The sequence below is a fragment of the Octopus bimaculoides genome, chromosome 2, assembly GCF_046866305.1.
Source record: "Octopus bimaculoides isolate indiv1 chromosome 2, ASM4686630v1, whole genome shotgun sequence".
Taxonomy (NCBI): Eukaryota; Metazoa; Mollusca; class Cephalopoda; order Octopoda; family Octopodidae; genus Octopus; species Octopus bimaculoides.
The window spans coordinates 97,456,980-97,479,541 of record NC_142929.1 but is presented as its reverse complement, the minus strand read 5'-3'; the positions used below and the strand labels follow the sequence as shown (position 1 = coordinate 97,479,541).

The window sequence follows — 22,562 nt, the reverse complement described above, 5'->3', positions numbered from 1 at the left end:
GAGTTGCCAAGAGGCCCCACAGATCTGGAGGCCCGATTCTAATCTATGTAGGTTGTGGCCTGCTGTCAATAAATAAATACTATAGAGCCTTATGCATTTATTTGCCTGGGGGTCTATAATGATGATAAGATGGCCCTGGATGAAATATCGTGGAAAAGATTTAGCTGCAATTTATGCAAGCAAAGAAACTGCATAAGTTTATTGGCTCATATGTCGATGTGATGCAGAGAGGTGAATAAATGGGTGAGTGTTTCTCTAAGAACATTTCTTAGAATTGCATTCAAGATATGAAAAGCAGGAGATAAATGTAACAGAGGTGGGTACACAATAACTATTGGAATTATTTGCAGCAAGAAATAAGAAAAGTTACTGCTAAACTGGATAACATTTCAATAAAGACTGAAAAGCAAATTTCTTTTTCAAAAAAGAATCATTAATTTATAAATTTTATTTTATTTCTGGAAGGGGACGGTGTTGAGTAAGCCTTACATGTGATGTAAAGATTCCACACAGGACACGAAAGAATTCATGTGTGGGTCCATTCAAGACAAATGAAGTTTCTCATATGTGTGAGGGCCATGCAAGATGAATGGGTATCCTCATATATATATATATATATATATATATATATATATATATATATACATACACACACAAGAGCCCCATACAACAGTGGTCCACATACATAACAAAGTCAGTATAAAAATTAAAGTGATCACAGATTTAGATTTATAAAGCCGCAAACATGTCAGAGTCCTGCAGGGTTATGAATTTAAGAAGTTACAACTTTTATATACTTGAAGAATTGATAAATTATGTGGAACACAGCCTCAAGAATTAAAATTTCTTCAGTTTTCTCTTACTTTCACTCTCTCTGTTTGTTTAAATTCTTTGATTTTATACAAAATATAACAGAAGTCATCACAACTGATTTCTGTGAAATGAATTTGATGTGAAACTATTGATCTCTTGCATCCACTTGATCCCCACCCTGCCACCAAAATCACTTCAGCTCAGGCATACATATTTACACAAATACACAAATTTTCACTCACTCACTCAGATACACATGCACACACACACTCCTGACATATCCCACTTACTTTCAGAGAGAGAGAGAAAGATATCATTTAATATTATGCTTAAACCACTTAAGACACAAACTTATTTACACAAATATTCCCACACACAGTACAAGTATATTTAGTTATAAAATACTCTTAATTCCATTTTGTTCCTCAGAACCAGGCTTGCGGCTAAGCTTGGTCATAAGATGATAAATGATACCAGCTTGCTTTGTTTGTAGATGTATCACACTTCCTGTAGAACTTTTTACACGTATCTCAAGCAAGTTGATATTGAACTCTTGGTAGTGCCAGCTAATGTCATTATACATGTAACTTTTTGGAAAATTCTGAAATTAAAGAAAAAGATACTTATATATAAATATTATTATTCTCAAACTACTACTACTACTACTACTACTATATTTTACTTCTCAGAGCTCTTGGTCTTACTTGTTCCAGTTATTTCTGTGAGAGGTCTCCCAAGGTCTTATTATTATCATTATTATTATTATTATTTAAAAACAGTTTCTGATTTGGCCCCAGGTTCCTGTGATGTGGCTATGAAACTAAGTTGCATGGGGCCAAATCAAACTGTTTTTAAATAAATAGCCAAATGTATTGAGTGCTTCTTTCTTTCATTTGTCCATGCATTCATATATGAGTGTTTGTACATATAATATGAAGGATGACAGTAAGGGTAAGAAAGGTCATGTGACTCAAGTGGAAGGAGCCAGTGAAAGAAGAAAACCAAGAAAGATGTGGAAAGCTGACCTCAGAATGCTGAACCTCACACAAGAGATGATACAGGATTTCAGCAAATGACAGGAAGCTGTTTAGGGGCAAACCTGTCAAGCTGACACAACATGGACTAATGTATGTACAAGAAAATAATATATAATGCTTCAAAAAAGTTAAGATATAACCAATTTCATTTCAATGTTTAACTCATTCTCACTTCTCTTTCTCATCTTGTATCACTGTCTTTCCTTCGCTTGCTTTATTAGCACATGAACAAATGTTCTTTTGAGTATAAATATCAGTGAACTGCTGTACAACTGGGACAAGATACTTTCTCTAGTGTTGTTGCCATGATAAAATCCATCTAGTACATTTAGTAAATTAGCTGATAATAGGAAGGATATCCAACTAAAGAAACTATGTTATAAAAATGGCATGTGTAAGCAATACATAGTCCTAAACTCATCTCAGAGGACAATAACTCCAAATAACAACTGAATCGAGTTGTGATCAGCAGTCTAACCCATGCTAGCATGAAAGGGTGAATGCAAAAATGATGATGTATACATAAGTTCATTTTTCTTTCTTTGAAGGTAGAAATAAAATTACACTTAAAATTTAAGTCAAATATAGAAATACAAGGTAAAACTGCAACTTTGTACCTTCTCACAACAAATCTCTAAAAAAAACTCAAATGATTCTCAATTTTATTTGAAGATGTTCTATCATTTACATACATATTTCTGAATTTATTCCTCATCAGGGCAGCTTTTATTTGTATGTTTCTTAATTTTTCTAAATGTTAATTTATATTTTTAAAGTTTTTTTGCATTGTTTTTACCTCTTTTTTCTTTTCATGTGAAAGATTGCAATAAAATTCTTGTCATAAGATGTCTTCCACTTGCAAAAATATTTACAGCTGGCTGATCAAATAATTTGTAAGGTGTTCACAAGGAACATCTGGGATATTCAGTAATATTGTTGTATAATCTAGAGACACCTTAAGAGGAAGACTAACTTCAATATTAGCAGTGATTCAAAAATTTTGGGTGGGGTGGAAGCTTTTTTAAATTTGATGTGAAAATTGTTATGACATCTGTTTTCATAACTTTACACTTTCATGCAGTTAAACACGTGACCGTAAAGCAAGGGCTCAAACTTTTCAGCCAGGCAGATTGAGGACAACAAAGTTATGTACCCTGCTTCATATTTTCTTTATTTGCTTAAGAGGAGTAACTATCAGTATTTATGGAGTAAATATATTTTCTTATAATCTTTTGTTTCTTATGCAGGGGATCATCATCATCATCATCATCATCGTCGTTTAACGTCCGCTTTCCATGCTAGCATGGGTTGGACGATTTGACTGAGGACTGGTGAACCAGATGGCTACACCAGGCTCCAATCTGATTAGTTTCTGTAATTTTTTTTACAAGAGGGATGCCATTCCAAATGCTAATAGTTTAACAGGGAATTACCCTAGATGTGACACCATATTGTAAAGAGTTTAAATGTTAAAGGAATTTCTATTTAGTATTTTTCTTATGCTTGCAAATTACTTCGTGACTTGTGCTTGCAGCATGAAAAAAAGCACCCAGTAGACACTATAAGGTGGGTGGCATTTGAAAAGACACCCAGCTAGAGAAACATGTCAAAGTTGACACTGGAGTTTGATGCAGTCTTATGGCTTCTTGAATCCTGTCAAACTATCCAGCCCATGCCAGCATGACGAACAGACATTATATAACGATGATGACAATTATATAGTATGAAATCTATTGAACTTTTCTTAAACTGTTATGAAATTTAATCTAATTGAGATGAGTGGAAGGCAAAAACTAAATGTATTTAGCCTCTTTTCAGGCTGTTAATTTCATGGCCCTTAACTATGAAAAAAAATCTACTGAATAAATTTAATTTGGAAAGACTTTATAGTTCTAAGAAAACTTACCTTTGCTTGAACATTAATTAAATGAATACCAAAGCCATTTACACCTATATGGTATGGTGTAAACCGATTTGCCTACAAAGACAGAAATTACACATTTTGTTTTATTCACTGTTAATTAATGCAAATTCAAGCCAAGACAGGATATGAAATTACAGACAAAACAGAATATGAAATGTGAAAGGGTACAAGAATCAAATGGACAACTAAAAGATGAATTGATCTAGGATATACAGGAGTGGGCTGAAAAGTTCTTTGGTTGACTATGAAACAGTGATGCTAGAGCTGTGAAATCTTGCATGTATTAATTTCAACTCTTATTGTTTTTCTTTTTTCCTAGGTAAACTGATATTTGACTGCTCAAAGGAGACTTCAAAAGTAATTAGTAGTGACTTCTCTCGAAAATGGACAAAATTTCACATCATAGTGTAATGAAGTACTTGCAGAAAAGGGGTTTAACTTCCAAAGACATTCATACAGACATGCTTGCTACATTAAGGGATAACACTCCAGCTTTATTAACTGCACATATCTCCTATCGCCTATTCTCCCTGGAACTTCTGCTTTTACTCATACATTCTCAGTATCATTCCTTACTGCTCCTTATTTTCCACTAAATGCTCTTTTCACCTCCCCTTTCCTTGTATACCACCTTATTTTGCCAATGATAGCTCTTTCACCATTACCTCTGTTTATCTCCTGTAGTTGCTACTTATGTACCTTTGACTTTGTCTTTGGTACTGTGCATCTTTTGCACCCCACCCCCTACAATTCATATAATTTTTGCTGCCACCTTTTAACTCTCTGACTCACACCTACTTTCTCTACCTTCGCTTTCAACTGACATTCGTAATTGGCTGTGCCTTCACCTGCGTTCACTCACTGTATTTCTCTCTTTCTCAATCTCTATCCATCTGTTACTCACTTCTCACACTCCCACGAATTTACTTACTCACCCACACCACTTCTCTTTTATCCACCTTTCTGTAGCTTGAGGGTATGCCTTGACACATCTTTACCAACATCCACTTTCTTTTCCAACTGGGTTAACCATGTACTTCCTCTGCACTTGTTCTTGTCTTTATATCATACTTTATATCATACTTTAACCTCTTATCACCTGGTATAAAGCCACCTTCCTCAATACTTTTTTGCCCCTTAGTCAAAGGGTCTTGTCTTACAAGTTACTCAGTGACCTCACTAGTGATGGTGCCATAGAAACCACATCAAAAAAGACAGTGGAGCTTGGTGCAGTCCTTTGGCTGACCAGCTTCTGTTTAACCATCTGATCCATACCAGCATGAAAAATGGACATGTGATGATGATTATATACATATATATTTCCGAAATAGTCTTAAATATTATCTCACTAAATTCTAAGATTAGCAAATGAATAAGAAATAAAAGTAGATTTAAAATTTTTAAAAATGAAAATAAAAAAATTCAACATACTCGCTCTTGAAGTGTTCCAAAGAAAAAAGCAGATCCATATATTTGAAGTGTGTGACATTTCTTTAGAAATTCCAATTTGAGAGACTGTAATTTGAGAGAATAGAATAAACAATAGAAAAACAAATTAAAATCAAGAAAAAACTATATTAAATGAAAAAAAAAACTACTTTAAATGTGAGGAAAACAAATACAAAATAAAGAGAGGAGCTAGAGAAATATTCAAACCGTATGTGTAAGACTGTCATCTTCAAGAAGCTGTCGATATTGGGCTAAAATATAATTGGCATTTCCTTTTACTTTTTGTTTTGAAGTTGGAAGAAATTTTGTCAAATTTTTTGTACTGAAAGAGAAAATAGAAATAAAACATTCAGTAGAGGATAAATGAAATGTGGCAAGAAAGCTGAAATGAACCAAATATATTTCATGCATTCATAAAAGAAAAAAAAAGCTGATTAACATTTCATTTAGATATTGGTTGTTGATATTATTTGATATATTTTAAATTTTATTTAAAAATTTATTTATCTATGAAATGTTTGAAATACTTTTGAAAGTAGTATCGTTAGACTATTCTTGATCTGTTTCTTTTCTACCTCTTACCCATTCTAGTTTTATCTATTTCCTTCAAAGAACTAACCTTGTGAGGGGGAGAAAGAAATTAACTCATGAATATTTCAGATAGAAATTGACATATATTTTTACTGAACATTTTAAAGTAAACTGATAATAAAGGCAAGCCTTATTACATCAATATCCTATTATTTACTGTGATAATAATAAATAAGCAACATAAACTGACCAGTATGACTTGACAGAGTTTGGATCTTGCTTTCCACCTAATATATACATAAGACAAGCAGCAAGGAAGTAATTGATTTGATCAGTAAATGGGTAGAGTCCATAAATGTAGTTGTGGTAAGCCTCTTGGAAGAGAAGGTTGATGCCAACTTCATGCTGTATTTGCTGGTGAAGAAAAAGACGTTTTATTCAACATATTCTTTTGGAGCATAGCCATGAATTAAACAAGTCAATAAATCATCACGTTTTAAGTAAAATATAAAACAATTATCTTTTGGAATGCTGTTGCAGATGTCTGTTTTGTAGTAGAATAGAGAAGGGGGATAATTCTTATGGGTATAAGAGTATATTTTTATCGAATCAACTTGGAATTTTGCTGTGCCTAGGGAGAGTCATTATGCCAATATAATTAACACACACACACACTGGTTCAATTCCACTCATTTATTAAATATCCAATTGATGACGATGGTGATGATGTTTTATTTTTGTTTGTCAAAGCACTTTTGCTGTTTCTTGCAACCTTCTCAGTGACTTAGTCCATTATAGAGGTTGTGTTTGTTTGTTCTGAGATTTTATTGCATTTGTGTGCATGTGTATGTTTCTCCAATTTTTTAATTATTATAAATCTTCCACTGAGTAGGGAGCCGGTTTCCAACAAAGATACAAGGCTCCATCTTTGGGATGTAGTTAACACAGACAAATTCACATTTGGAACTTGAGAAAAGCCTTACATATTTTTACTGTTCCACTCACAGATTGCACTTGTACGAATTAGCCGGTTGATTTCTCTTTCTGAAAATCCCAGTTTATCCAGATTCTCCTTTAAGCATTCCAGGCCCTGTTAAGAATACCCTGATGTGTCAGGTGATATGATACGCTTGAGAAGACCTGTTGAGCCAAGTAAAACCAATATTGTGGCTGGGGCTGGTGCCCCTGGCTGGCTCCTGTGCTGGTGGCACATAAAAAGCACCATCTGAACGTGGTTGATGCCAGGTCCACCTGACTAGCTCCTGTGCCAGTGGCATGTAAAAAGCACCCACTAAACTCTTGGAATAGTTGGCGTTAGGAAGGGCATCCAGCTGTAGAAATATTGCCAGATCAGATTGGAGCCTGGTGCAGCTGCTGGCTCTCCAGGTTTTGAAGCAGTTGTCCATAGATATCCTTTTTTCCTTTGATTTTCAAAGAAATATTTATATCTGCAGGGCAACTGACCTCTATCATGGTACATACCTTTGCACCTCTGTCCCCAACAACAATATCCAGCCAGTTTATGTTTACACTTTGACAGAATTTTGATGGGAATATTCCTTGAGTTGGTGTTTATGAATGTATTCCATAACAAAGGGACTTTAAGTTTATTTCAGGACATTTTTGTGGATGACATTGTAAATTGTTTTAGCGACATCATGCCACATAGGGAGATAGTACTGTGACGACATTTTAAGACAGCTGCTAATCACATGCGAGATGTCTTCCACAGAACCATGACATAGCCTACACATGCATTTGCACCTTGAGTTTACAAGAGTGTCACTGTCTCTCTTGTTCACCAGGTACTCTGTGGCAATTTCCTGCTCCTGGATTGCAAATGCATAGCCTTCAAAGTGTGATATGATGTAGTGGTCTTGTGTCCAAGAGAGGCTGCGCTTCATGTTAATTCTACTGTCTTCTTCAAGCTTCTGGGCAACATACACATACATAATTTTTTTTTTGTATGCTGAGTGCTTTCCATCCAGACCTTCTCTGAGGTAAGAGAGCCAAGCGGTTTTGGGGCTGTATAGAAGTATGCATGTATGCATGTATATATGTATTCTGCATATTCATGTGTTTGTGTGTGTGCATGCTTGTGTGTACCTCTGCTTCCTTGTGTGTGCATATGTGCCTATGTTTTTGTATGTATGCATGTGTGTGTGTCTGCTTGTCTGTATTACCATCACAAGCACACAAGCATGCGCACGCACACACATGAACATGAATATGCAGAATAATACATACATGCATACATACGTACATACACAAGCACATGCACACAACAAAATCTCAAACAGACAATCAAACAAACAAATACGGCCTCTATAATGAACTAAGTTACTGAAAAGGTTGCAAGAAGCAACGAAAGAGCTTTGACAAACAAAACCAAAACGGTCAGATATTTGATAAATGAGTGGAACTGAACCAGTGTGTTAATTATATTGGCATAATGACTCTACCTAGACACATGGCAGCTAATCAAATGACTTAAGTCTAGAAAATAAAATTTAATTACTGTACTAAAAATTCATACTTCATATTGTCCATAGTTACTGTGAGCTGCTCTGTATAAGGAGAAATATAAGAAATAAAGACAAAAATGAGATAGGCAATATCTTGTCAGGAAACAAGATGAAGGCCATCATACGAGAGTGGCAAACCCTGAGATGGGAGATAAATGTCTGTTGAATAAAGTTTATGACTTAATTTTTATTTGCATTGATTATTTCAGTTCATTTATGCCACTAATACACTTTGGAGAGACACAAAGGATACAATTACCATTTCTCTTCCATTAAATTAAGAGGTTTAATCAATCTGCTTGAGAAAAATCAAAAAAATTTCTCTTGTGTATGAACTAAGAGACATTAACTGTTGTAAGTAGAGGATAACAACTACAATAATGTAGAAATGTACAGAGAATACATGAACAATGAGTAAAAAATGAAATATTTGTGCTACTACAGTTCTATACTTCTAAATTAAATTTACCTACAGTAGATATCTCTGACACCACCTGTGATGGAGATATTACAAGCTCAAAGTTTTATAAAATATTTCCATGAACCAATGGCAGAACAAGGAATACTTATGGAACTAATTGCTGAGTCTATGACAAACTGTAAGAGTAGAAGTAAATGATAAATAAAACAAAGTTGAAAAAGATTATGAAAAATATGATGAAAACAAGATGAGAAAAAGATGATGAAAATGAAGATGAAAAAGAAAAACAAAATTAGAAAACATAAAAGTAAAATAAGACTTCATACTAAAAGATAGAAAAGCAATTTACTGAAAGTAATAGCTGTTCTTCTTGGAGATTGACTTTTGCATTGCGACGCCACTGAAGGACTGGTTTTTCCTGTTCAGGATCTTTTTCAGTTAACTGTTTAACAACTCCTTTCCAAGAATGTAACTGATGGACAGGTTTGTGTTCCAACTTCAACTGGAGTTCTAGACAATGCCAATAATGTATAATAATTACAACTGATAATGATAAAACAACTAATTTTAATTTTTACCAACACTGTTGGGTTACTAGTAACAACTAAATTTGCTTCTGTCATAACTGTTAATTTCTACCAAGATTTTCTTTAGAAGCACTAAGACCTTGCAAGATAAAATCAAAACTTTTTTGTCTTTGTCCTCATCTGATTTAACAAAAGAACCTTTAGAATTACTTGACCTGCTTGAAATAGCAGCCCCAAATAACCCTAAATCACGTCTGTTATCTTAAAAAACCCCAAAAAATGGAATGGTAATGGCTGAAATACTTTTGATCATAGATCTGTCTGATCAGGGCTGACCTGGGGTTAAACAACAATAGTAACGTCATGAACTGAGTGTTTGGACCCCATATATATACACAGTATTGGTGACAATACAAAGTGCCAAATCCTTAGTTGTTTTAAACCACTTACACAAGCTTTGTGAAGTTTTTTTCAATTAAGAGACTGACACATTTTCCAACCTACCTATGTAACTTCTCATTAATTTTTAGAATTAAAACAGTAATTTCCAAAGTTTAGAGAAAATTTTTTCAATATACACGACATTTTTTAAAAATACAAGATAAATCTCACAATTTTTTGGTAATTAGCAATACATTTTGCATAAAATGTATTTTCTTTATGTATAGATATCACTGAAGAGTGGAAACTAGCTCTCAGTGAATCAAGTCTGTGACTAAAATTCAATTAATTTTCCTTTAAATATGAATATCACAGCTCATATTTTTATCCCAGCTCTGATGTTCACAGGACTAATTTCCCAAATGATGGATATATATTTTTTTTTTCTGCTGTAGTTTCAGCTCAGAGCTGCGGCCATGCAATAAAGCTGAAAATACAGTCATTACTTTGCTTAACTATTTATTTCCACCATCACCATAACTACTGCTATAGCCTCCTCCTCATACTTGTTTCAACATCCACTATTCCATGCTTTCATGGGTCAGACAAACTTCAATGACACAGATTTTCTATGGCCACATGCCCTTCATGTCACCAACCCTCACCTTACTTGTTTCCAAGCATGGTAGTATTTTTCCTATGGCCAGACTGTTTTTTATTTTTACAGAAGGCTAGAAAAAACATTACTTGTATTATGGTGATGCTCCTTCATAACCCTCAAGTGATGTCAAAACAAATGTACATACACACACACAACAAGCTTCTACCAATTTCATTCAATTGAATAGTTCTTTAGTCAGCCAGAGCTATTGTAGAAGACAGTCACCTAATTTGTCCAAGGTACCTCACAGTGTGGAGACAGAACTTGAAAACATACAGTGAGGAAGCAAGTTCTTCAACCACAGTCTCAGTGGAACAAAGGCTTAATACTCTCATATATTTCCATATTTATACATACACTGTAATGACTGTTTACAGTTAAGATTTTGAGTTTATTCTTTTAATTTATCTGATATTTTTAACATTTCCTCATATTACCAAATAATTGCATCATTGAAAGTTCAATAGCCATGAAAGTATTGAACTAGTGATAACATGCATACTAATACAAGCTAAGCTTTAGTTTTTATACTGCCTCTTGAGCAAATTACACAATTTTGCTTCTCTCAGTTTGCCTGGCTGACAAATAAGTCCCACTTTCTGTTTTACAGTTGAGTGGTGTTAGCAGTTTGAGGGACACTCAAGTGTAAAGGTTTCTGTTTCTACAAAATACAAATGCCTAAATTTGCAAAAGCTTTTCTTCTATGATGGAAGTAAAAAAGGAGCAAAAGGTTTCGAATATTTTTAAAGAAGTAGAGAAATAATAAATAAAAGTTAATGATAGTTATCAATATACGTACCAAGACTTTGTGAACAAATCCATATTGAGAAAATATTTCCGTAAGATTCAGGCAGGTCAAGTTCCTAAATGAACACAATAATAATTTCATAATAATGCATTTTGACTCACACACTATTGTTTAATCATCATCATCATCATCATCATCATCGTTTAACGTCCGCTTTCCATGCTAGCATGGGTTGGACGATTTGACTGAGGACTGGTGAAACCGGATGGCAACACCAGGCTCCAGTCCGATTTGGCAGAGTTTCTACAGCTGGATGCCCTTCCTAACGCCAACCACTCAGAGAGTGTAGTGGGTGCTTTTACGTGTCACCCGCACGAAAACGGCCACGCTCGAAATGGTGTCTTTTATGTGCCACCCGCACAAGCCAGTCCAGGGGCACTGGCAACGATCTCGCTCGAAAATCCTACAGGAGCCAGTCAGGCGGTACTGGCAACGGCCACGCTCAAAATGGTGCATCTCATGTGCCACCCGCACAAGAACCAGTCCAGGGGCACTGGCAACGATCTTACTTGGCTTGCCGGGTCTTCTCACGCACAGCCCATTTCCAAAGGTCTCGGTCCGTAGTCATCGCCTCGGTGAGGCCCAATGTACGAAGGTCTTGCCTCACCATCTCAGCCCAGGTCTTCCTGGGCCTACCTCTTCCACGGGTTCCCTCAACTGTTAGGGTGTGGCACTTTTTCACGCAGCTATCCTCCTCCATTCTCACCACATGTCCATACCAGCGCAATCGTCTCTCTTGCACGCCACAACTGATGCTTCTAATGTTCAGCTTTTCTCTCAAGATACTTACACTCTGACGGGTATTCACATTGACATTACACATCCAACGGAGCATACTGGCTTCATTCCTTGCGAGCTTACGTATGTCCTCAGCAGTTACAGCCCATGTTTCACTGCCATGTAGCATGGTTGTTCGTACGCATGCGTCATACAGTCTGCCTTTTACTCTGAGTGAGAGTCCCTTTGTCGCCAGCAGGGGTAAGAGCTCTCTAAACTTTGCCCAGGCTATTCTTATTCTAGCAGCTACACTTTCAGCGCACCCACCCCCACTACTAACTTGGTCGCCCAGATAGCGGAAGCTATCGACTACCTCTAGTTTTTCACCCTGGAATGAGATAGAAGTTGTTTCCTGTTTGTTTGCAGTCTTTATTGCACCTGAACATCTGCCACAAACAAAAACTAACTTGCTAGTTAACCTGCCTTTGATGTTGCTGCACCTCTTATGTGTCCATAGCTTGCACCGGGTACATCTTATAGAGTTACTACCTACTCCTTTTCTACATACTGAGCAGGGCCATCTACCTGAAGGGGTTTGTGTTTTATCTACCTTCCTACTTATTAGGATTTTGGTTTTAGCTAGGTTGACTCTAAGGCCCTTCAATTCTAGACCTTGCTTCCACACCTGAAACTTCTCCTCTAGTTCTGATAGTGACTCCGCAATTAGGGCAAGGTCATCAGCATAGAGGAGCTCCCAGGGGCAACCTGTCTTGAACTCCTCTGTGATTGCCTGGAGGACTATGGTAAATAATAGGGGGCTGAGGACGGAACCTTGGTGGACCCCTACCTCTACCCGGAATTCATTGCTTCATTATTTAACATCTGCCTTCCATGTTGGCATGGGTAGGATGGTTTGACAAGGGCTGACGAGCTAGAGGATTTATCAAGCTCTATTGCCAGCCACTTTACAGAGTGTAGTGGGTGCTTTTTACATGGCATCAACATCAGCAAGGTCACCAAGTAACTTGCAAGACAAAACCCCTAAACTGTAGATAAAACAGTTGGTTTGTGGGAGAGTCATGGCTGACGAAGGTATCTAATTACCAGCTGAAGAACTGAAAATTCATACCATGTCATCAGTATGTTGCTGTGACACAGAAATAAGTATCATGGGAATGCACAACACACAACCAGAGCTAAATGGAGGAAAGATCACTGTAACACTGAGAAGTGCTTTGCTAACTTGCAGTACTGATCTCAAACCCCCAGAACAGGAAACAATTTCAAAAGAACACTAATAAACACTAAGTTACAGATATTACTTAACTAATTGGTCTGGAGTGTGCGGGTCACACTACAAATATTTTATGCAACTACTCTAATGTAAAATTACTTATAGTAAAATGACCTTATCATACTGAAGCTTATGTAAATATATCTATATAAACATAGCCAAAACCCTTTTGACTCTTTCTCCTATCAACTATCACATACCTCCTGAATAATTCATACCTTGTACTGCCTATTACACAAACCAGCTGCCTGAAGGAATGAAGTAAGAGAAGAGAGAGAGAATATGAGAGCTGTTTTCTGACAGATGAGAGTATCATCTGGTCTGCCTCTTCTGTCTTACAAAATGATGTCAATGTAAACCAGCTGGTCATAGTATTCAGCTACATAGTCATTTGCCCATTTGGTAAAAACAGCCAAATTTTTCTCAAATAAAACATGTTGGACAATGTAGTTTTTGATATACAAAAGACAGGGTGGCCACATCTGGAATGCATTTCCTCTTAGGTCTGTTTAATCAGAGCTGATCTGGAGCTAAAGAACAACAGGCAAATTCATGCTGAATCAATGATGAAAGGTCTTTGCAAGATTACTCAATCCATGAGAAATAACAGCCAAGTTGTTGCTCTCAATCCACACACTACTGTTTTAAAGAAAGGATACATTGGACGAAGCTATATATATATATATATATATATATATATACACACACACACACATAAGTAGTTGGTATTAGGAAGGGTATTTAGCCATAAAAACCATGCCAAAAGAGACAGTTAAGTCTGGTGCAGTCTTTTGGCTTGCCAGCTCCAGTCAACCCGTCCAACTCATGCCAGCATGGAAAACGGATGTTAAATGATGATAATTATATGATATATATAATATATGTACACATTCACAAACAAAAGATGAGATAATATATTACATAAATTCAGGAAACAAAAAAAAAAACCTGAGTGTAGTGTTTATCCCCACATAGTTAAATCATAAAATCCATTCTTTCCTCTTTAACTGGTAGTGATAGTTTAATGTCACCATTAAAAAGTGTCTTCATATAAAGCAACTTAGCCAGGAGGAATCCACTCACCTACAAATCATACTAACATGAATAACCGAATTCAGCATGACCCACTGAAAAAGTGGTTAGTTTTCTCCAGGCTATTATTTCCTTAAGTGGTGAACAGTAACACAATCTGGTTCAGTACACCCAGGAGGACTGAGTAGCTTAGAATTAAAGAGTGACAGGATACCTTTTAACAACCTCCGTTTGTTAGTTTGACCCTTTATTGATCTAACTATCTGTTACTGTTTTGCTAATTTGTTGTTTTTTTTTAAGAAAAATCAGAGATAAAAACATTAAATTTCTAGCAATTAAAATCTGGTTTAACACAACCACTTGAACCTGCTACTTGGATCAGGCTTATGGCTTAAGGATATCTCCCTTTCTCACTTCCACAAATTTTAGGGGTCCTGTAAAGGTTTGTGGGCAATACCATCTTACTTTCTGGCAAAGCAAAGTAAGTGCTTTCAATACATCTGTCATGCTGTATCAATATCTAAAACTACGTAATTATTTCAACATAAATGAGTTTTGAGCAGTGAATGTAAAAGCAACATATAAATAAGTTATACTTTAGGTGGAATGATGAAACTGGGAATAAGTAGGCACTAAGTATAATAGTGAAAGACTATCATAATGGGCCTTCAGAAAGTTGTTGTCTACCTTAGCATATTTCCACCAAACTGTACTGGGGACTTCAATAGATAGAAGCAAATTTGTTGTTCTGAGTAATTCTGAATTTTGTGCATTCGAAGACTGATTTACACAGGTACTATCTATCTCTATCAATTTCAAACCTGCTTTTCTGTTATTCTTTAATAGAGAAACAGGTCAAATGCAAATAAATCAAAGTATGAGTTGTTGTGCTTACTTTATTGAATTCTGGCAGAACTAAAACAGCTTTTTATCTTCCAGGATTACTACATTGTCAAATCAAACAAACAAAGGCTTACTCACTCTTAGCATTTGCTCCCTGAAGTGGCTGACAGTTGTATTATCTCCTGTAGTCAAGTTTAAGGTTTTCTGCTTTCCGTCCATGAGGTGAATTTCAATCTTGCGACTCTAAATAAAAGAGCCAAACACACAACAATGACACCATTATCTGTGCTTCAGAAATTAGACCTTATTAAAGAAGCAATTAATGATTATAATATTAAACTTGTATTTTAATTTTTCAGGTTTTAATTAATACAAAGATTTGATCATTAAAAAATGAAGTTTATTATCAACTAACAATTTTGTAAAATATCTGTACGATCTGGAAATGAAACAAAGCTAAGAGGAGTATATTGTTCTTGGAATTTTCTGCAGTAGTTTTCTGTATGAATGAATGAAATCTGTTTAAACTTACTGGTCTGTTCATAGCAGCTTCTAACAAATCAGCTGCTCGTTTCATTTCAGGACTGGATGCTTTACAACACAGATCATAGGGAGTTTTGTTGTTCTTATTTCGAGCATTCTGTGAAGGATGCACAAAAGAAGAAAAAAAGAAAATTTGAATCTACCTTCCTCTTCCAGTTATGCTCAACGTCTATTGGTCATTATATAAATTAATTCTTTTTTCCCAATGTTATTTGAATTAACACAAAAAATATATTTAGTATAATGTTTCATATTTTTTTTGAAAGTTGAATAAATTTTCTTTCTTTCAAACGAATGATGATAACATATCTAGAATTACATTATCCAAGTAATAAAAAAATGAATTCATTTGACAACCCACTAATTTTTCTTTTGGACACACACAAAAATAACAGGTAAATTCTAGAAAACTAAGGTTTTAGTGAACTCAGCATAAAAAAATTCTTCTATTTCATCACTAAATGTTGCAGTTTATGAATATCTCGTAGAGACAGACCAGATGTAAATTCCAAATGATATTTTTACTCAGTACAAATTTCTTTTTTAAAAACACTTTCAAACTATGAAGTTTCAAAACTATAATGAAAAAAATGTGAGGACATAATTTTACATTTTGTACACAAGTTATAGTTTTTAACCTAATTTAAATGAGAATATATATAAAAAATTTGTGAACCACCACTGAATCCACAGATCCCAATTTAAGTATGTAACCTGGTTTTGGCTTTCAGTTATATTTCTCTTCATTTAAACTGCTAACATCATTGGAAAAAAAGGAAAAACTTGAAAATCACAGTTCACATTTTCCCACCTAACAATCCCAGGCTTCCATGTAGTATTGCAGTGTTACTATATCAAAGTCAGAAGAAGTTAATATTATTATAAAAAGACAAAACTGAATCATGTTATTTTGTTATGAAGGAAAAGATATAAAGCTTACCACATCAATATTTGAATCTTCCAATAAGACATCAACAACATTTGGCTTCCCTCTCATAGCTGCAATGTGTAAAGGTGTCTGATGATCCACATTTGTAATGTTGGGAGAACATCCAGCCCTTAGCAATGTTACCACAGCATCAGCATGCCCTTTCCTTTATACAAATAAATGAAGTACAATTATGCATTTCTTTGAAATATTAAAGCTGGAGGTATAAAGTAAAAACATTATCTAACCATTTCTTACTTTTTTTTTTTCAGACATAGTGTATCTTGGGCTACAGAGAAAGATTTGGTTGCTAAATAGCAAGTCAAGCAACTGTATACATGTTCCCACATTATGTCATGCTAAAAATGTTTGTTGTATAGTCTCAGGTCACCTGAGAATAGACCTATGATCAAACCTGTTCCAGTTGTAACTATTTTGTCTCGTAAGACAGAATGTATCTAGAATTACATTATCCATTATGTTCCTCTTATAAGAACAAGGTGTGATCTGAGGTAGTTCTGACTGCTAATTCTAGGAGGTTAAACAATTGTATACAAGTTCCTTCTTTATCAGAATATATAGTTTGTAGCTATAGGCAATGGAGTGTTAGATAACTGACATGTACTTTGTCAGCCAATAACACTGAGCTCAAATTCTATTAGGAGCCTAGAGAAGACTATGGAAAATCACTCTAGTGCATCCTTCTACAATAAGAATATGTAAAGTCAAAGTCTTTAGTAATGTTCTAGCAATCAATGAATTATGACATTTCTTTCTGATGATCAGAATATCAATGAAAGATGCATCTTTGAATTTGTGGAGCCATCCAATCTAAGTGGAAAAATGAAAGATAAATGCAAAAGACTATAAGCATTCACAAAATACATTGTACTATACTTTTGAAATAAAGAATCCTTGTAAATTATATAGTAACAGAGATTTTAGAGTCCTTTGAGGCCAAAACTGCAAGTTACCTTTTAAAATATAGAATTCTTGTAAATTATATAGGAACAGAGATTTTAGAGTCCTTTGAGGAAAGCTACTTACCAAGCTGCATAATGAATTGGTGCAAACATTTTGTCATCCTTCATGGAATGTGGAATCTTACTAAGTCTCATTATTCCATTGACGTCTCCTTCATATGCACACTTATGAATTGGGTAATTTCTAGCCCATAACTGATCCCTTGAAATCAAATGAGAGATTCATATATGCATTATCAGACATGTTATTTTTGCATGAGCAGTAACATTTACATCTGTTCTAACTTGAGTTAGATGAAAACGTTAATAAGGCATTGTTTTACAGTTGGATGTACTTCCTGTTGCTAATCCTTACCTGTTTTTCAAGTAAGAGAGGCTTCATTTTACTTGACTTTGAAATGTAGAGCTAGTAAACAATGTCAGTATGTCACCAAATATGAAGCACTGCAGTTCAAAGCTTTTTCATACAAACTGAGAATGTAAACATGTACAGAGATACTCTTACACAATATAATCATCATCATGTTAAAAATGATGATGATAAGATGTGTGTGTGTGTGTGTGTGTGTGTGTGTGTGTGTGTAGCACATGGCTTAGTGGTTAGGGTGTTGGACCCATGATTGTAAAATTGTGGTTTTGGTTCTTGGGCTGGGAAATGCATTGTGTTCTTAAGCAAAATACTCCATTTCATGTTGTTCTAGTCCACTCAGCTGATAAAAATGAGTAATCCTGCGTCTTATCCAGGGGGGTAGATATAAGCCAGAAAAACCAAGAAACCAGCCCTATGCTCTTTATGGAGTAATGTGGACTACACACACACACACACACACACAGACATAAAATACGAGATGCTTTGACATCTTGTCACTACCATCTGTCTTCTTTACAGCTACTCCTACCCATCTTTATAAAGTGCAAAGTATCTCCTCTTTAGCAAGACAACTGGGCTTGTCCCTCTGTTATACTTTAGCCTCTTAACACTGGGCATAAAATCACTGCTCCCACCCCCAACCATTACTTAGTTGAGTGGGTGGGGGCTTTTATGTTTTTCCTGTTCTTGTCAACTTCATTAGTGTCAGTGAAATTAATAAAGCACCCAGCATACTCTGTAAAGTCACTGGCCTTAGGAAGGGTATCTAGCTATAGAAACCAAGCCAAGGCTGATATTGGAGCTTGATATGATGCTGTGGCTCACCAGATCCTGTCAAATCATGCAACCTGTGCCAGCATGGAAAATGGACATTAAATTTTGATGAGTTTATGTGTGTGTGTGTGATGGCTTCATATAGTTTCTATCTACCATATTCACTCACAAAGCATTGAATAACTCAGAGCTAAGAGACTTGTCCAGGTTTTTATTGGGAGCAGTGCTATCAAAAGTGGGCAATTCTGGCAAGAAGCCTAGATTCTCCACTACATATATATGCAAAATTTGCAACAGTAATCCCAGACAATGAACAGCTCATGTAACTTTCTTATAAGAGGCTCCTTAAAAACGAACAAACGGTATTATTAATTTAGAACAGGAGAGGCAAAAGTTGAAGTTTCCTCAATGACAGACACAAAAGTAAAATGGAAAGAAATATAGCCTGAAGAAATTAGTTATGGTCTGCATCAACCAAATACTTTAATATTATTTAGCTTCAAGTTAGCCTTAATTTTACAGACATATGGCCAAAGGAGACCCATCCTGGACCACCCATCTTTTGTATAACTAGAACTACATTGGTTAATATGTTCTTCCTATTTTTTAGGATGTGATTTAAGGGGATTTGGTTGCATTGTGGCTCCCTCATTGATATATTGACACTGAAGTAATGAGATGGGATGAATGATAGTAATAACCACAAGGTATGACAATACAAATATCTTCATAAATAGTGATGATGATGATAACTATGATTAACAATAACAACAATGACTATAAAGGATAATGGCAGCCAAGTGGCAACATCTTATGTCATTCTCTGAAATAAAAGCCTAACATAATTTCAAAGGCAATATGCCAAATGATCTTCAGCTCTGTGGAAACATTCTGTTATAAGAAGCAAAAATATAATGGAAATAGATGTAAAAGTTATCTGGAATGAGAAGGTATATAAGGATATAAGCAGAATATACTCACATTCCTAACTTGGATTCCATGGCTGATTGATGGTGAGCAATAATTTCTTTGTAATCTGGAATTCCCATTCCCCAGTAAATATTGGTCACAACACGATTAGTCTACAATACAGAAGGTACAGTAAGTGTGCAATTCTTTAATTGCTTTTAAGAAAATTATTTTTAAGCATTGAGAAGTGTACACACTGACATGAGATAAAGGCATTGATTCCTAACACCTAACTTGAGAATAAGGATGGATGTGACATAGACTGTAACTCATTTTGATTGGCTTGCTACTTCTCACATAATCTCAGAACAACAGCAACAACATTTGTATTAACAATCATCTGAGGAGAAATGACATCAAACAATTTACAAGTTAACAACTGAATGTGTATAGTTTATAGATGGAAAAAAAATCACAAATTAAATGCTGAACAGAATGATTTATTTAGTCTGTTGAACTAATGGCAATTTTTGTTATTGTTGTAATTGAGTAACTTTCGTCAACTCTAAGTAGGTTTACGATATGAAGTTAACCAATCAAAATCTTTGCAGAAGTCACTGACTCAGTATTCTTGATATGTAAACAAATGATATTGTGATGTCAAACAGGTCATCTAAATTCAGCATTTGATCAACATTCTAACCCAGATCATTCCAGTTTTATTGTGAAGTCTGTTGTCATTAAAATATGTAGACCCTATTTTAAGGCTGGCAGAGTTTATTGAGGGAAATCTAGTCACTGTACTGAGTGGGTTCAGTGGCTAAGTAGGAGTTCATTGATAGGATTTACTGCTGTTGTTAATAGTGTATTACTAATGTATTTGTTGTTTTTATTCTTATTGCTTGGGATTAAGTGCAGAATCTATGTTAAACCATTTCTACTTGGACAAGATTAAACTCATTACAAATTATATGAAAGTTTGTTAGCTACTCCATCAGTTAAGGTTGAGTTACTAGTTTTCTTTGAAACCTTGGAAGCTAAAAGTGAGTTCACAAACTTGTTTGGAAATAAAGCAATACATCTGGGATGGGAAATGAACCAAGATTCAAGAAGTTGATACTTAACCATTCCAAATATGATGATTATTGAGAATAAGTCAACTATGTTATGATGAGTTGAATTTAGAGTGGTAAGTTTGTCAATGAAGTGACATCTAATGTAAAGAGTTCAAATAAAAAGCTAGTGAGAAGGTAAAAAAAAAAAGTAGGGATATACTTTTGCTTTATAAGGAAGACCTGATCCAAACAATGGATTCATCACAACAGTATCACATTTCTCTATAGCCAACATCTTTGTCAGGGCATCAAAGTTGGCTGTGTTACGACCATCTGCTGATGTCTGTTCCTTGCTCCTTGGAATAAATACAGGGTTGTTGATGCATACTGAGATTCGAAATTCAGCTCGGATTCGGAACATACATCTGACACTGCCAGATTGCATGTGTTTTTCTGCCAACCAACTAATTAACAGTAAAAAGAAAAAACAAACTTAGAATGTAGTAAAAAAAAAGATATGAAATTTAAAAAGGAAATTGCTTTATATACATATAATATCAATGGTTGATTAAAATAAAAAAAAGTTCCACTCTTAAGAGTGTCTCAGTTTACTAAATTTATCAAGTCTTCAAGAAAGTTAAGCAGTGGTAGGCAAGCATCCTCTGTAGATGACAGCTTGTTATTGATCCACGTCACATTATTCAGAAGTTTAATATAAATACAGGTCTTTATTTCATCTATTTGGATGCTTTCAATAAATTTGGATATGAATGAATTGCTGCAGCAGGTATAATTTCCTATCACTAGATTAAAAAACCAAGTGAGATTTATTTTCAAAGTTGTGATGCAGAGCTGGGCAGAGTTAATGTACCATGTTCAACTGTAAAGAAAACAAACTAGTGTTGAAGAAACTAGTGATTGCCTGTCAGCAAAACCCATAAAAATTTGTCAGAAAGAAACAGTTAAAATTTGAAAGATACTGCTCAAAACATCAGAAGTTACCTCTCCTTGAGGTACACCATTTTATTTCACAAATTTTATGAAGTGTCTGATTGTTTGTTAGCTATTCCAGATTTTCCTGGATTAATGGGTTTCATTTTGCTTGTTTCAATCACTATTGCAATACCGGTGCAGTAGTATACAGACTGGTGTTATATGGTGATAGGAAGGACATTCAACCATAAAAATCATGCCATATATAACAACAAAGGGTGGTTGTTTCCTGTTGCTATGTGTGCCACATAACAAGGCACCGTGATAAGTGTGAGACACAATCCATGCAAACATACAGTAACAGTTGTGAAATTTTAGAGGATATTTAAATGCAAAACAAAGAAGTAACTACATGTAGGTTGTAACAGTCATTATAACCTCAACCTTCCCTCAAGGAAGCATTAAATAAGAAATTAAATAAGAAATTACATACTTTTTTAAGGTGAATAGAAGAGTCAAGGTTGTAGGGGTACAAGTGAAATTTTTGCCTCCTTCCAAAACAATATCAAGAGAAAAGAACGCCATATTTGCTGTCACTGATTTTTCAATATTATCTGAAAAGTAAATTACACTATTAGTTATAATTTCTGAGATATCAAGCCCTGTGTGTGGATTTGCAAGAAAGAAACTAAAAGAATCTAGAAGCTTGGAGAGAGAGAGAGAGAGAGAGAGAGAGAGAGAGAGAGAGAGGAGAGAGAGAGGAGAGAGAGAGAGGAGAGAGAGAGAGAGAGAGAGAGAGAGAGGAGAGAGAGGAGAGGAGAGAGAGAGGAGAGAGAGAGAGAGAGAGAGAGAGAGAGAGAGAGAGAGAGAGAGAGAGAGAGAGAGAGAGAGAGAGAGAGAGAGAGAGAGAGAGAGAGAGAGAGAGAGAGAGAGAGAGAGTGTGTGTGTGCGTGTGCGTGTGCGTGTGCGTGTGCGTGTGTGTGTGTGTGTGTGTGTGTGTCTTCATTTTGACATTGCATGATAGTTATAGGTCACCAAAATACAAGTGGTGCCTCTCATCTCCAGTCTTCTGTGGAAGTATGCCTAGCACTGGGAAAATATCAC

The 22,562-nt window shown here is 35.3% G+C and overlaps 1 protein-coding gene across 1 annotated transcript in view; it reads right to left on the bottom strand.

Annotated features, from left to right (window-relative positions):
- Positions 1–1,068: 1,068 nt before the first annotated feature.
- Positions 1,069–22,562, bottom strand: part of LOC106873217 (krev interaction trapped protein 1) — a 39,812-nt gene continuing 18,318 nt past the window's right edge. The window contains exons 4-17 of the mRNA XM_089338760.1: positions 21,952–22,146; positions 20,746–20,989; positions 19,543–19,643; positions 17,482–17,619; positions 16,447–16,600; positions 15,496–15,603; positions 15,102–15,206; positions 11,069–11,132; positions 9,050–9,210; positions 6,005–6,168; positions 5,431–5,545; positions 5,206–5,289; positions 3,757–3,828; positions 1,069–1,414 (exon numbers count right to left, since the gene is read on the bottom strand). Of these exons, the coding sequence (XP_089194886.1) occupies positions 1,208–1,414; positions 3,757–3,828; positions 5,206–5,289; positions 5,431–5,545; positions 6,005–6,168; positions 9,050–9,210; positions 11,069–11,132; positions 15,102–15,206; positions 15,496–15,603; positions 16,447–16,600; positions 17,482–17,619; positions 19,543–19,643; positions 20,746–20,989; positions 21,952–22,146 (1,912 nt within the window). The 3' untranslated portion in view covers positions 1,069–1,207. The remainder of the gene's footprint in view (positions 1,415–3,756; positions 3,829–5,205; positions 5,290–5,430; positions 5,546–6,004; positions 6,169–9,049; positions 9,211–11,068; positions 11,133–15,101; positions 15,207–15,495; positions 15,604–16,446; positions 16,601–17,481; positions 17,620–19,542; positions 19,644–20,745; positions 20,990–21,951; positions 22,147–22,562) is intronic.